The sequence below is a fragment of the Poromitra crassiceps genome, assembly GCF_964638095.1.
Source record: "Poromitra crassiceps genome assembly, chromosome: 3".
NCBI lineage: Eukaryota > Metazoa > Chordata > Actinopteri > Beryciformes > Melamphaidae > Poromitra > Poromitra crassiceps.
The window spans coordinates 28,219,864-28,236,556 of NC_139625.1; the positions used below are offsets into that span (position 1 = coordinate 28,219,864).

The 16,693-nt window shown below is 42.5% G+C and overlaps 1 protein-coding gene across 1 annotated transcript in view; it reads left to right on the forward strand.

Moving 5' to 3' along the window:
* LOC310772654 (fibroblast growth factor receptor-like 1) overlaps positions 1-16,693 on the forward strand; it is a 46,183-nt gene that overhangs the window by 21,247 nt on the left and 8,243 nt on the right. Inside the window, exon 3 of the mRNA XM_083632511.1 lies at positions 5,132-5,404. Coding sequence (XP_083488637.1) covers positions 5,132-5,404 — 273 coding nt within the window. The remainder of the gene's footprint in view (positions 1-5,131; positions 5,405-16,693) is intronic.

Sequence of the window (16,693 nt, forward strand, 5' to 3'; positions counted from 1 at the left end):
TCTGTGAGTCGCCAGGCCGCCTCCCCCTCTTCCTGCGCTATGAAAGATTCCATTCACACATGGAGCTTTGGCTAAAATAAGGACCCGCACCAACGCTGCAACACGGCGAAGCCCATATGGTCATGTGTATCATTTTCCATTTGCATGGAAAACAAGCTAACAATTCTAACAATTTGAGTAAACATGCTGAAATCAGTTTGTCCTAAATCTGCCAGATTCACATTCATCATGGTGTCTGTAGGAGAAGGTAATGCTTTAGTTCAGCAAACAGGAGAGAACATTCATCATGGCGTCTGTAGAAGAAGGTAATGTTTAGTTCAGTAAACAGGAGAGAACATTCATCATGGTCTCTGTAGGAGAAGGTAATGCTTTAGTTCAGTAAACAGGAGAGAACATTCATCATGGCCTCTGTAGGAGAAGGTAATGCTTTAGTTCAGCAAACAGGAGAGAACATTCATCATGGTGTCTGTAGGAGAAGGTAATGCTTTAGTTCAGTAAACAGGAGAGAACATTCATCATGGCGTCTGTAGGAGAAGGTAATGCTTTAGTTCAGCAAACAGGAGAGAACATTCATCATGGCGTCTGTAGGAGAAGGTAATGCTTTAGTTCAGCAAACAGGAGAGAACATTCATCATGGCGTCTGTAGGAGGTAATGTTTAGTTCAGCAAACAGGAGAGAGCCGTAGAATGATTGCAGTAAAACATGGAGAAGTAAAGCACTGCTACAGTAGATTTGACTTTCTTCTATGGTGGTTGCCTATTGCATTCGGAAGTATTTAACTGCATATCTGTCTCAAGCTGATAGGGCAATATTCCCAGAGTGATTCTCACAGAGGGCCTCTGTGGGCTTCTGAGCTTTCAACTCCAAGGTTAGGAGAACATGTCCTTGAGAAGGAGAGGAGGAGGCGGAGGAGGGTCCCTACTGAAGAAAGAATGATGGCCAAGCAGACAGCACAACTACTTATTAAGGACGATGGCCTTGATTTCAGCACCTCTCCGTGCCTTGTTTTTCAAAAGAACTTCAAAAGGCTTTTTAAAGAGCGGAGACGGAGGGAGGAAATCATTTGTTGCACATTCCACGCACTCGGTGTAACCGCCAAAAGCTCCAGTTTATTAAGCCCAAAGCTGGTCCTGAGTGCTCTCAGAACAACACTGTAGCCAGAGACGTTTGCACAGTAATGTATTTTTCTATTTAAAAACACCATTCAGATTTTCCCCTCTCTCTTATTATTTTCGTAGGAGTTATATTATACTGGAGAAATGTCCATGGCTTTCAGAAAGCTTTGTTTGGCAGAGGCAGCACCTATGTTGGGTCAATACATTTTGACGCTTAGCTGCAGCTAGACCTTTGGCATGAATCGGGCCTTGTCTTTTGTAGAACATGTCACTCTCCTCCATTACGCCTGTAATCCAATAGGAGCACTTGGTTAAGTGGCTTTCGGGCTGTGTTGTGAAGCTATCTCAGAGGAGATAACTGCACCCTCTTTCTTCAGGAGCTGGCAGAAACATTGATGTTTTCACTAGGCCGGGGTCAGGATCAACTCGGTCCATATGAGCCCATCAGCACCAAGCCAGAGCTGTGACCTGTTTGTGGTCCTATAAGCAGAGTAGTGTGCAGTGCAGAAAGGAACAGTGAACGCCTCTGTTCTGCTCTCCTGGTAGCAGAGGAGCCAGATATGGGCCAGCTGACAACAACAGCCAAAAAGACTGCGGTCACGTTTTCCCCGCAGACATAAACAGTGACACTTCCAATTTCCTGTGCATGCTGTAGACCAGGAAAGGCCGTCCACGGAGAGGAAGGAAAACTCTGAACACTGTGTCTGTGTCAACTAGAAAGAGAGAGACAACAGTAGGGATCTGAACACTGTGTCTGTGTCAACTTAGAAAGAGAGAGACAACAGTAGGGATCTGAACACTGTGTCTGTGTCAACTTAGAAAGAGAAAGACAACAGTAGGGATCTGAACACTGTGTCTGTGTCAACTTAGAAAGAGAGAGACAACAGTAGGGATCTGAACACTGTCTGTGTAAACTAGAAAGAGAGAGACCGGTAGGGATCTGAACACTGTGTCTGTGTAAACTAGAAAGAGAGAGACTGGGGAGGGATCTGAACACTGTGTCTGTGTAAACTAGAAAGAGAGAGACACTGGTAGGGATCTGAACACTGTGTATGTGTAAACTAGAAAGAGAGAGACACTGGTAGGGATCTGAACATGTCTGTGTAAACTAGAAAGAGCGAGACCCGGGAGGGATCTGAACACTGTGTCTGTGTAAACTAGAAAGAGAGAGACACTGGTAGGGATCTGAACATTATCAGGTCTGTGTAAACTAGAAAGAGCGAGACCCTGAACACTGTGTCTGTGTAAACCTAGAAAGAGAGAGACCGGTAGGGATCTGAACACTGTGTCTGTGTAAACTAGAAAGAGAGAGACCGGTAGGGATCTGAACACTGTGTCTGTGTAAACTAGAAAGAGAGAGACAACAGTAGGGATCTGAACACTGTGTCTGTGTCAACTTAGAAAGAGAGAGACAACAGTAGGGATATGAACACTGTGTCTGTGTCAACCTAGAAAGAGAGAGACAACAGTAGGGATCTGAACACTGTGTCTGTGTAAACCTAGAAAGAGAGAGACCGGTAGGGATCTGAACACTGTGTCTGTGTAAACTAGAAAGAGAGAGACAACAGTAGGGATCTGAACACTGTGTCTGTGTCAACCTAGAAAGAGAGAGACAACAGTAGGGATCTGAACACTGTGTCTGTGTAAACTAGAAAGAGAGAGACACTGGTAGGGATCTGAACATTATCAGGTCTGTGTAAACTAGAAAGAGAGAGACACTGGTAGGGATCTGAACACTGTGTCTGTGTAAACTACAAAGAGAGAGACCCGGGAGGGATTTAAAGCACAAGATTTGTTTTCTGGGTGTATTGAATGATGCTGGGAATGCACGATGCATGATTTAAGGCAGTGGTTCGCAAACCTTTTCACATCGCGGACCCCTAAACTTACACAAATTAGACCACATTTGATCAGATTTTCTCCGAGGATCCCCCATCTGCCATCTGATAAGATTTGCTTCTATACCTCTATTTGCTGGGAACTCCTGGAACCCCCTCAAGGACCCCTGGGGGTCCCTGGACCCACTTTGAGAACCACTGATTTAAGGACATGATTTTTGAGTCACACATAATGTGAGTGTGAATCTATAGAAGTTCAGCACTTGTCGCATCAGGCTAGCCGAGGTTTAGACCAGTCTAGATACCTGCAGTTGAGACACATCTGTTGGCAATGTGAGGAATAAAACGGCCAGATGGAGTTACCTGAGTCCACCCTCTGCCCCATCAATATAATGAACTTCTTGTTTACCATATGTGTGAAATGCACCAAAGGAATGTGACTGTGTGTGTGTGTGTGTGTGTGTGTGTGTGTGTGTGTGTGTGTGTGTGTTTTGAGAGAAGCCATGTGTATTTACCCTCCCCATTGTTTTTACTGCTACCAGACTGACCATTTGTTCTGAGACACAGGCCGCACTCTGTGTACTTTTCAGGGCTGTTGTGGGTTGGTTGCACCCCCCCCCCCCCCCCCCCCCCCCCCCCCCCCCCCCCCCCCCCATCCATTCCCCTCTCTTCTTACCCTTCAGATTGTCCCGTCCGCTCAGTAACTCGGGGGTTTTGTTTAGTTTTTGGTGGGGGTGTGTTCATGGCTGGTGCTCCGGGCTCAGTGTGAGTAGCGGCGCGGGCCTCCTAACACCATCATAGGGCGTTTGAGCCCGCTCCACTTCACTAGATCTGAGAGAGCAGACCTGAGCCAATTAAGAGCGGAGAGAGAGCACGCTGCTGTCCGTTTCCCTGTGGCCCGCCCCCCTCATCGCTTTGATCTCTTGCACGCTACGCAAAACCAGAGCCAGAACATTTGACCCTCTCTGCGCAATGGAGTGCATTATTACAATCTGGTTTCAACGTTTCTGGCTAATCAGACTAAAGGATGACAAATTGCTGCCTCTATCTCCTTCCATCTGCCCATAACCAAGTTATTTATCTCCTTCCATCTGCCCATAACCAAGTGATTTTTGAGTCAGCGAAGGGAAATTCAGAGATGGATGTAATTTCATTCAATGTTTTTTTCGGATGTGTTTTTGTTAGCTAGGCTGCCTGCCTGTGTGTGTCACTTTATTACTGAATATCAGAGAGTCAGTGTTGTCCAGAGCCAATATGATGGAGGTTCCTTGGCTACAGAAAAACAGTTTGTAAAACCTAAATGAAATTAGATTGTCTTTGCACGTTATGTATTAATTTAATTATTCAGTTGTTTGTTTAATAAATTGATTCTTCATTGAAAGACTTGATGTTTCCCAGTGTTTTCCCCTACCACTGAATAGCTAGGATGGATCACCCTGCCTGAAGGAGCTGCCAACCCACCTAAAAGACTTTCATTAGTCTGGGTTTCAATTGAGAGTTTTAGTGTCACATGGTCTAAATGTTGATTCAAAGGATTTTCCATGTTTTTGTTGTTGTTGTTTTTTAATGAAAATGGTCAAATAACAACGAATAGCTTCTAAAAAATATCAGCATTGGCCTCAAAAACAATATCAGTCAGAAGAACCCATTGTATGCTGCATTTTTTTCTCTGAATTTTTGTCTCCTATTTTCTCCCTAATTGTACTTGGCTAATTCCCCCTGCTGTCCCGGTCATTGCTTGACCCCCTCTGTCGATCTGGGGAGAGTTGTAGACGAGCACATGCTTCTGCTGACACATGTGCAGTCGCCAGCTGCTTCTTTTCACCTGACAGTGAGTTTCACCGGTAGGACATACTGTAGTGCGTGGGAGGATCACACTATTCTCCCCAGTTCCCCCCCCCAAACAGGCGCCCGACCGACCACGACCAGAGAAGGCACTAGTGCAGCAACCAGGACACATACCCTTAGTGTGGCTTCCCACCTGCAGACACAGCCAATTCAGCCTATATGTACACCCAATCAAGCCGGAGGTAACACGGGGGCTCAAACCTATGACCCTCATGTTGGTAGGTGGGGAATCTACCGCTGCACTACTCGGACATGTTCCTTTTTGAAACCGTATGAATTGAATGTGGCTGCTCAACCTGAATCCGCCATTGTTGCCGTGTGTGTCTCCAGGTCCTCCGCGAGTGGCTGAGAAGGTGGCCCACAGGCAGACCGCCCGGCTGGGGAGCGCCATCAAGCTGCCGTGCCCCGTGGAAGGAGACCCTCCCCCACTCATCATGTGGACGAAGGATGGACGCAACATCCACACTGGCTGGATCCGTTTCCGTATTCTCCGCCTGGGCCTGAAGATCAAGGAGGTGGAGGCGGAAGACACGGGGACCTATATCTGCAAAGCCACCAACGGCTTTGGTAGCGTTAACATCAACTACACCCTCATCGTCATCGGTAGGTGCAGATGGGTTTGTGTGTGCGTCATATCAGCTGGTATAATTAAATTGTTTGTGTAATCTGTTACTCTGCGGGTGCTTCTGATGAGATCATCGAGGCCAATAAAAATCGTACTTGTTAAAAAGTTACGCTCAATTTAGCATCTATAAAAAGTGAAGTCACCTGTCCAGTAACTCTGACCAGAGACCATGGCGGTGAGTCAAACCACATCATCGGCCGCAACGGAAACGTTTTAAAGTCCGATTTGTAACACTTCCCGGCAGTCGCAAATGTAATATCTAAAACAAGCGGATTTACGGAGGGGTTAGTGGTCGATCCTCTCATCTATTGTACGTGTTAGGGCCCCTACCTCTCCCTGCCCAAAGTCAACAGCGGCACGGGATATTGTTTCATACTACTTCATCCTCTGTGACTCAATTGGATCTGAAGTTCTTCCCCTTTCCTTAGGCTACACTCTGTAAAGGCAGGGGTTCTGCAGTGCCGCAATAAGAAACACATTCTGTGTAATAGTGGCGGTTTGTCTCCAAAGTCTCACACAGCTCTCCAACAGGACCTGGAGGATTAAGCTAACTTTGACCAAAGCAGAAGAGCACGTTACTTGTGCTCTGTCCATGTGTGTGTAGTGCATTGGTTCCCAAATGGTGTTCCGCGGCACACTGGTGTGCCAGGCAAGTCCAGGTGTGCCATGGGATTTTGTGACAAATTGAGCTGCCTAACTAAAAGGGGACTCAGACAGCTATAGATTTATTAAGGGTCCAAAACACTTACAAAAAAATAATTTCCAATCTATGACCCCCCCGCGCTCTACAGATGAATGGACTATTCCTTCTAGATGCGAGCCTGCAGGCGCTGCGCTCAACACTTGAAGCCAGACTCCCGACTGGAGAGGACGCGCATACACACATGATAGGGAAGCATTACTGTAACTCCTTCAGGTAGCATGATGCAATGCAACACAACATAAAACAGTTTAACAGAGTTGTCAGAGCGCATTTCAAATGATTTCAAAGGTAAAAAAGAGAAAAGTAAATCAATCATTTTAGTTTCACTTTCATGTTGGTCCCCCTGAAACAAGCAGGACCACAGTTAACTGCTTTCCCTTCATGGACTGATAGGAGCACTGCTGTCCCCCCAAACCCCCATGAAAACAGACAAAAAGAGCAATGATAAGAAAAAACTGCATTCAGTGGAGAGTGTCAGTCGGCCAGATAGATATCAGAGTAGCAGGTGCAAGTTAGGCAGAAAAATAGGTCAGAAACTGACAAGTTTAATAACAGAATGTAAATTACTCTGATATTCTGCTTAAACGGCTTAAATTATTAAATCATTATGCTTAAATTGGATTGATTTAAATGGGTGTGTTGCTGCTTTGATGTAATTTGACAACGTTCCAAATGAATTCTTTAATTATTTTGTTAAGTAAATAAAAAGCATTTACAGACTATTTTGCATGGATATGAATACAGGTGTGCCTTGAGATTTTGGCCTTCCCTTTGGTGTGCCTTGGGCACAAAAAGTTTGAAAACCACTGGTGTAGTGTAATACTGTACATGTGTTTGTGCGTGTGCGTACAGTACATTTCCTCCACTCTAGAGCAGGACATGATGAATGAGCGGAGTGGAGCGTGAAGGCTGTGTTTAGTCTAATTACTCTAAGATGCCTAATTAGGGCCAGAGTCTCTGAGAGGGAAGCGGAGGCCAGGGGCCTGACGGAGGAGGAAGGGGAGGCCAGGGGCCTGACGGAGGAGGAAGGGCTGACGGGGGAGGAAGGGGAGGCCAGGGGCCTGATGGAGGAGTTGCAGCCTAGTCTTGTGACAGCCTCTCCGCTGCTGCCTTGGTTCAGAAGAAGACCCTCAATCAGTCAGATCTGGAAAACACAAAGCTCTTCCTCCTTATAGTAGCCTACAGTTAGCTCTGTCCTTATAGAGACACTGCATGAAATAGGCCATGCCCATCATGGGGGAAAAGCTCCGTTCATTTCCACACACCAGCGTCATTTTCCTTGCATTAAACATAGCTAAAAGCTGTTGTGTGGTGGGCTGCGCAGACAACAAATGTAAAAAATCGCCAGTTAAAGTTTTTTTGTACTCCTGAGCAAAACAAGGAAGCCATTGAGAATTGGCGAGAAGAAAAATGTGGATCTAGCTGTCAAGGAAGTAAGTTGGAGTGTTCATCTTCCGTATATACGATCTTTTTGTGCAACACGCAACCATGCACGTGACATAGGAGAACGCCAGGATTGGAGGGGGGGTTTCTGTTTTCCCCCGTCTTGGGCGTGGCTTCTGAATGATGACGCGTTACGCAGTGTCTCTATGGTACAGTTAGCTCTGTCCTTATAGTACAGTTAGCTCTGTCCTTATAGTACAGTTAGCTCTGTCCTTATCGTACACTTAGCTCTGTCCTTATAGTACAGTTAGCTCTGTCCTTATAGTACAGTTAGCTCTGTCCTTATCGTACACTTAGCTCTGTCCTTATCGTACACTTAGCTCTGTCCTTATCGTACACTTAGCTCTGTCCTTATAGTACAGTTAGCTCTGTCCTTATCGTACACTTAGCTCTGTCCTTATTGTACACTTAGCTCTGTCCTTATAGTACAGTTAGCTCTGTCCTTATAGTACAGTTAGCTCTATATGCTCATGAGTTAGAGTGGACTCCAGTTATTTTAGGGCCCCCCTCCTCAATCAGTTCAAAGAGAGGGTATCTGCTGATTTAGCTGAAATGAAAGATTGGAGATCGATCAAAGTTCACATTACAGTTGTGCCATATCTTCTGAAAGTCAGTTGTGGCTATGTCTGTTTGCACTTCAAAGGAATTCACAATATACTTTTTCTGTACATGACATACAATGAATGCTTCTTGCTGGACCATATTCAGAATGAGTCATGTAATGGCAAAACCACTGCCAGGTGGGACCTTATACTGTGGTTAATTTTAATTGGTTTTTGAGATCGTGATCAGATATTATTGCAATTCTTGACGCATAACAATTGTATGTCAAGTCAAGTCAAGTCAAATTTATTTATATAGCACCTTTCATACACAAAGGCAATTCAAGGTGCTTTACAAAAAAATAATCGAAAAAACAAGCAGCAAAGCAATGCACATATAAAAAACACATAAAAAACACAGCCGACAGTTTTAGTTAAAATATATACGGTACTCAAATTAACAAACATGAAACATTATTTCTGTTTTAAATAAGTTACAAGGCATTCTTCAGTATTATTATTACATGTACAGTCCATTTGTTGGAAATGTACAGGATTTTTTTTTTTTTTAATTACAGGCCGAGAGAGGCAGTAGTTTAGTAGCAGTTAAAAGCAAGAGTAAACATAAAGGTCTTTAGCTTGGATTTAAAAATAGGCAGAGTAGGGGCAGATCTAATGTGTTCAGGGAGTTTGTTCCAGTTATGAGAAGCATAGTGGGAGAACGCGGCTTCACCATGTTTTGATTTGGTCCTCGGGACAATTAGTAGACCAGTGCCTGAAGATCTCAGGGATCTGGATGGTTCATAGTGTAGAAGCATTTCAGAGATGTAGTGTGGGCCTGACCCGTTGAGAGATTTGTAAACTATTAGCAGAATTTTAAAGTCTATTCTAAGATTGACTGGCAGCCAATGCAGGGATTTGAGAACTGGTGTAATGTGTTCAGCTTTCTTGGTTCTTGTTAGAACTCTAGCAGCCGCATTCTGAATGAGCTGTAGTTGTTTAATAGCTTTTTTGGGAAGACCATTGAAAAGACTGTTGCAGTAGTCTAGCCTGCTAGAAATGAAAGCATGAATTAGTTTTTCAAGATCTTGTTTGGACATATAGCCTGGGCCCTATTCTCCCACAGGCCTTCGGCGCTAAAACGGGCCTTAAACGCAAAAAAACGTGCCTTGCGCCTGTTTTGGGACGATATCAATATGGCTTTACGCTGCCAAATGCGCTTTAGGCCGAATGGGCGTGGCGCAGTCCCAGAATGGGCCAAAGTGGGCGTGTCGGCCTTAAATCTCGGCGTACTGCTATCTTCGCACCTGCCGTAAATTTAGCGCTTTGCGCCTTTGAAAACCAGGCCTATTCAGTGCGCCAGTGCTCTTCTGCTGCCTCTCCCCTGTCACCCTTCTCTGTCTCTCTCTGAAACCAGGCCTATTCAGTGCGCCAGTGCTCTTCTGCCTCTTCTCTGTCACCCTTCTCTCTCTCTCTCTGACTCCCTCGCTCAGACAGACACAACACATAGCAGCACCCAGCTTCCCATAGGAAATAGCAGTTGTAAGTTTACTGCCTGTGAATGTCCCTGTCCCAGCATGCAATTGGGTCCTCCATTTCGCTACTAAATAGCAACCAAATGAGCCGAAATAGATATAAAAGGTAGATCTAAAATAATGTGTAATGGTAAGACAACCTGCAATTGTACAACATTTCAATATTGGACCAAATAAAACATCGAAATGAAACACCACCCTATGTGAAACATATATGTCCTCTTGAGCCTATATATACCCTGTGTGGATTTAACGTGATTTAGATAAGTGACAGCGGAACGCGCTTCGGAAGCTTCTACTGTCTTCTGCTATACTATGATGTCCGCTCCAATAACTTGGCCCTACTCCACATTTAGTTTTACAATAAAAACACATTTATGCAATGACTTTACATAATGTAGGCTATATTTATGTGCATCATCCTTCCTGCAGCAGGCGAGAGAAAATGATATCTTTCTGGACAAACTTTCACCAATCTAATAGGCTATATTTTTCTAGCTGATGCGTTTAGAACATTATTTTCACTTTGATCTTGCTATAGTGTAGCGTATTTACATGCTTGCAGTATTGAAACTGCAGTTAGATTGGTTTGAGAAGCATAATAATATGGAATAATAGCCTATAATGCAGACAGACCGACTGGATGAAGGGAGGGGGGGGGGGGGGCAGAGCGTTTGGCTTTCGTCTGGTTTTGCGGGATCACTGGAATTGGAGCTAAAAAGGCAAGCGTGCGATTCGTTTATTGCAGTTATCCAATGAGCATGACGGTGCATAATTTTACGCTTAAAAGGCGTGGTTGTAATGGTTGAGGCTGCGTCTAGCGCCAGCACGACGATATCAAGTGCGCTGGTCCACGCCCACTGATTTGAGCTGCGCCAGGCGTTCGGCCTAGAAACAGCGCCGATGCAACGATAGGGACCATAGCCTCTAATCCTTGCTATATTTTTTAGATGATAGAAGGCAGATTTTCTTATAAGCTTGATGTGGGAGTTGAAATTTAGATCAGAGTCAATAATAATGCCAAGATTTTTTACCTGGTCCTTTGGCTTCAAAGATAGGGATTCGAGGTGAGCAGTAACTTTGAGCCTATCTTCTTTTTTGCCGAAGACAATTATCTCTGTTTTGTCTTTATTAAGTTGGAGAAAATTCTGGCACATCCAATCATTAATTTGCGCAAGGCACTGACACAGTGTCTCTATGGGGGCATAGTCATCCGATGAGAGGGCTATGTAGAGTTGGGTGTCATCTGCATAGCTATGATAAGCTATTTTGTTTTTTTGCATAATTAGGCCCAGAGAGAGCATATAAAGGTTAAACAGGACAGGACCTAAAATTGATCCTTGGGGTACCCCACATGTCATTTTGGTTTGGTCAGATGTGTAGTTGCCAATGGAGACAAAGTAGTTCCTGTCTTGCAGATAAGATCTGAACCACTCTAGGACCGTGCCGGAAAGCCCGACCCAGTTTTCCAGTCTGTCCAATAGAATTTCGTGGTCAACCGTATCAAAGGCAGCGCTGAGGTCTAGTAACACTAAGATTGAGATTTTACCTGAATCAGTGTTCATTCGGATGTCATTTATAACTCTGATAAGCGCAGTTTCGGTGCTATGATGGGGTCGGAAGCCTGATTGGAAAGGATCTAGGAGGTCATTGGAGGATAGAAAGGTATTGAGTTGTTGGTAGACAGTTTTTTCGAGTATTTTGCTAATAAAGGGAAGATTTGATATTGGTCTGTAATTGCTGATTATAGAGGGGTCGAGGCTACGCTTCTTTAGCAAGGGCTTAACAACTGCAGTTTTTAGAGATTTTGGAAAAATGCCTGTAAGAAGAGAGGTATTAATTATCTTCAGTATGTCGGTCGCCAGGCAACTGTAGACATTTTTTAGAAAGCTTGTTGGCAGGGTGTCTAGGCAACACGATGAGGATTTAAGGCCTCGTATCGTTTCTTCTAGTTTCTTGTGGTCAATGACATTGAACTGAGTCATGTTAATTAAGCACCTATTCTGTGGGTGCGGCGGAGCCACATTTGTTCTTGATGTGGAAATAGTTAGTCTGATATTTATAATTTTATCCCTAAAGAAGGTCGCAAATTCATTGCATTTGACATTGGATAGAAGATCAGGGGCAATTTGTGGGGGGGGGTTTGTCAGCCTGTCAACAGTGGCAAAAAGAGTGCGAGCGTCATTGGTGTTTTGCTGATAATGTCGGAGAAGAAGAATTTTCTGGAATTTTTTAGTTCCTGGTTGTAGGAGTGAAGACTATTTTTATAGATGTCATAATCGATGTGAAGTTTAGTTTAGTTTAGTTTTTTGTATTAAATTTCCACTGCATAAAGTAAATGTAGATTATTTCAAGGGTGGCAGGTAAACCTGTGGTGAATAAACACAATAAAGTCAGAGATGAGACAGCAGGTCAAGTTTAATTCAGCCAAATTATCTGGAGCTCTCCATCAAAGTAGAAAAGAGATGAAACGGCTCAGCTGATATTGGGTTTGCTATTTACTAACATTGTCTTTAATGACGACTGTAGTGTTCTGAATACACAGTACAGTGTTTCTTCCTAATCTGGGCATTTCAGGGTAAACGGTAAGATATCAGGACTACATACGTGGAATACTGATGCCAAGAAATAAAGTGTACTGGATAAGATTCTGACTCTATCCAGTGCACTGGATCAGATTCTGACTCTATCCAGTGCACTGGATCAGATTCTGACTCTATCCAGTGCACTGGATAAGATTCTGACTCTATCCAGTGCACTGGATCAGATTCTGACTCTATCCAGTACACTGGATAAGATTCTGACTCTATCCAGTGCACTGGATAAGACTCTGTCAGCATTGGGGAAGCTACTTTGAAAGCATAGCTTAGGAAGCTACCAACTACTTCACCATGGAAGTAGTTGAAACTACAACAAAGCTACCCTGGGAGAAATGTAGTTTAGGAAACTACAAGCTACACAGAAAAAGTAGTTCAAACTACTTTGTAAAATAAACCATTAAATTGACAATGTAAATGTGTGATATATGAAATAAAATAGCCTACAAAAAGACGCAATGCCAGCAAAAATGTGCCTCTCAATTGAGTTTATTGACACCCAATACATTCAATGTTCAAATCTTGGTTCTTCTGGGTTTTGTTTTATCAGATAATAATAAACAGTAAAGACTTGGGTAGGGTAAGAATCTCAGGGCAAGCCAATCAGAGGCAGCATAGGCTGTGTGTCTTGCACTAGGATTGGTTAAGGTTATGGTAAGAATCTCAGGGCAAGCCAATCAGAGGCAGCGTAGGCTGTGTGTGCCTTGTCAAGAAGTACAGTTAGTGGGGTCCTGGCTGACTTCACAGTCTATGGTGCCTTCAAAGTGATCAGGACAAAAGAAAAAGGAGCAGTCCTGTCAAAGGGGGTTCTGGTTCAACAGTAATGGTAAAATAAATATATATGTACAGTATATATTCCTTTCCAGGGACGATGCTGCACCGGGGCTATAGCCCCCTCACAAATCTGCCAAGCCCCAGTTAAGCCCCCTCAAGCATTTTAGTATCTTTTATTTTTAAATAAACAAATGTGTAAAGTTAATAACCAGGTTTGAATTTATTTGATAATTGATAAAATGATATGTATACAATTGCCCAGCAGGAATACATACAAACATTTTTTTTTTAAATCATTGAAGTTGAGAACACAAGAGAACACAATAACACATCAGGGACCATATGTTGGAATTAAGTTAAATTAAATTAAATTAAATGTATATTGTATGTATTCCTGCTGGGCAGTTGTATATGTATCTTTTTATCAATTATCAAATAAATTCAATCAATCAATCAATCAATAAATCAATCAATCAATCAAAAGGCTTATTTCCATTGTGGACTTTTTCTTACCCTGATATTAACCTAACCAATCATCACTCCTCATGCCTAAACCTAACCAGTCATGTGGCAGCTCTTAATTTTCTGACCACTAGAGGGTAGGGCTGGGAAATATATTAATTTTTATATTGATTTTATTATATTTTATATATTATATTGTTATATCGTGATATGGCATAAGTGTTTTTTCCTGGTTTTAAATGCTGCATTACAGTAAAGTGATGTGATTTTCTGAACTTACCAGACTGTTCTAGCTGTTATATTCAGGGATTTCCAATAGGCTAGTAGTGCATACAGAGTCAAGCTGTGATGTTCATCACTTTAACATTGTTCCCCATGGTCTGAAAAGGTCAACGTCAACATGGTGGAGAGGCAGAAAAACAGGAGGCTAGCTTCGTTCATAACAGACCTATTTCATAGAAGTTGAATTAACTTGCACACATTGTACTCACTCTGATGGAGGAGGAATGTTCCTCAAACCGGTCTCCCATCTCTTTAACATGGCTGGAAACACATTGGCTGACGGAGCGCCTCCTACAGACAGTCAAGCCCGCCCAACCCTCAGTCACCTTTGAATGGCAACAGCCAGAGGAAAGAGTGAAAACCACTGAGAAAACCACTCAAAGTCTGACCTGGTGGCACAGAGGGTTAGCTTGCTGCCCAGCAGTATTGAGACCTCAATCACTTTGAGGTTGTGGGTTTGAGTCTCAGTCAGTTTTAAATGAGAGGAAGAGAAGGAAGCGCCCAGAGATTAACTACGGTATGTCCAACTGAGTCTACTTGACAATTTCTAAATTGACTAAAAGCTAAAATATAGCCAGATTCCAGATTTTGACCTCTAGTCAGGCACTTCAAAAGTCATACAGAGAGAAATACAGCATCAGTGGCAGTGCCTTTGTGGTTCACTGTGTATGTCAGCTGCCTTCAGAGGGAGAGGTTGTGAGTTCTAATCTGGAATGTGCACAGACTGAACTTTTATCTGTGCTGTTTGAGGGAGCAAATTTATTTGTATTTGAATAAAAGTGGAAATAGTTATTATTATTATCAATAGAAATGATCAGTTACTCATCTTGCTGCTGATTCGTCTGATCCATGTCCACTGCCAAGGTTATAAAGACCATGTGCTGAACTGAGGGACTGCTGGTTACACTTCAAGTCTTGACAAGTGGCACACCCATCAAAGTCTGAGGACCCAGAGGGAGATGTTTCAAGGGTGTAGTTGATGTGCAGATGATTGAATGGCAAATGATGACAACGGTTTTATGATGGGCTTTTAGACACTTAACAAAAACGTTTTCTCTAGTGGCAAATAAATAAGAAGTTACCCTGGCCCAGCAGTCAACTCACTTGGCCTATTGGACAAGGTGTATGATTTTGGATCAGAAGACTGGGGGTGTTAGTCCCTTGGTGTTAAACTTTCTAGTTCAGCAATTCCAGAAGTTTCTTTTAGAGCTTCAGGCATTACACTGTGATTGGTAGTAGTTGTCAGTTTGTGACATGGTTTTTCCACAAAAAAGGTGCACATAATGCGTAAAAGCTGGGGGAGCGCAAGACGAGAGAGACAAACAAACAACGTTACATCATATTTGTCTGTCATCCATTAAAATTAAAGTAACTAGCCTGTTTTGAAAATGTAAGGAGTAGAAAGTACAGATATTTGTGTTCAATTGTAGGGAGTAAAAGTCAAAAGTTAATACTAAATACTAATAAAATAAATACTCGAGAAAGGACAGATATCTGAAAATCCTACTCAAGTACAGTAACAAAGTATTTCTACTTAGTTACTTCCCATCTCTGGGTTTAGGCATGAGGAGTGATGGTTGATTAGGTATCGGTGTAAGGAAAAGTCCACAATGGAAATAAGCCTTTTGATTGATTGACTTTATTCATGGATATAGAGACAATAAAAGATCCAAGGGATAGCATGTAAAAGTGTAAACACTTATTTCCCCAACATGGTCCCTGATGTTTTATTGTGTTCTCTTGTGTTCTCAACCTTGATGATTTTTTAAATGTACTGTATGTATTCCTGCTGGGCAGTTGTATGTATCTTTTTTTTTAATCAATTATCTAATAAATTCAATCAATCAACCAATCAATCAAAATGCTTAATTCCATTGTGGACTTTTTCTTAACCTGATATTAATCTAACCAATCAGCACTCCTCATGCCTAAACCTAACCAATTATCACTCATGCCTAAACCCAACCAATCATCACCTTTGCATGTGAAAGTTTTTGCCATTGCCTTGAGGTCACTTAGTAGTAGTAGTAGTATTATAGCTATATTTTTTTATATTCTTTGGCCAAATTAATTTAAAAACTACATTTATTTTGAATGTGCTAATGTGCTGCGTGCCATATCTGTTTTTTTGGGGGTGCCTGTTCCTTTCATTTTATTGCCCAAAATTGTAGTTTGTAGTTTGAGTAGTTAAACTACACCAAATTGACCAAAAAGTAGTAACTACTTGACTCACTGCGCAAATATGAATGTAGTTGAACTACCAGCAGCAAGCTACTACAAAATGTAGTTCAACTACGTAGTTCAACTACATCTAGTTCAGTACTCCCCAACACTGTCACCACCATTTAACTTGAAGTGCCTTAAGTCTATCTCATGTAAACACATGTATTACACCTTCGTAACATACTGAAAGAGTCAGTAAAATATTTAAAGACTTTCCCTAACATTAGGACCTGGCAGTATTATGTCTTTATATTTTGTTTTTATTTATTTCCTATATTTTTACTGATACCGCAGAGTGGGAATTAGCTCACAGTTGTGGCTGTGACATTCTCACAGGTCACCGTAAACTGAGAAAGAGTTTAGGCAAGCATAAGCAAATAATAAATAAAATAAATAAACAAGGGAATGGGCACAGAGTCACTCACAAGAGTTTCCCTTCTAACATGTAAGAAGGCTTGTTTAAGGAAATCTGCAGTGATGCCAAATGCGTGCGTATTGAATGTATGTTTGGACTAAGTTTTGATTTACAGTTGGGAGGTAAAGAATGATGATTTTTTATCAATTTAAGCCCAACCCATGCACACACACACACACACACACACACACACACACACACACACACACACACACACACACACACACACACACACACACACACACACACACACACACGGTCAATATATCTCAATGATCGATAACAACTTTC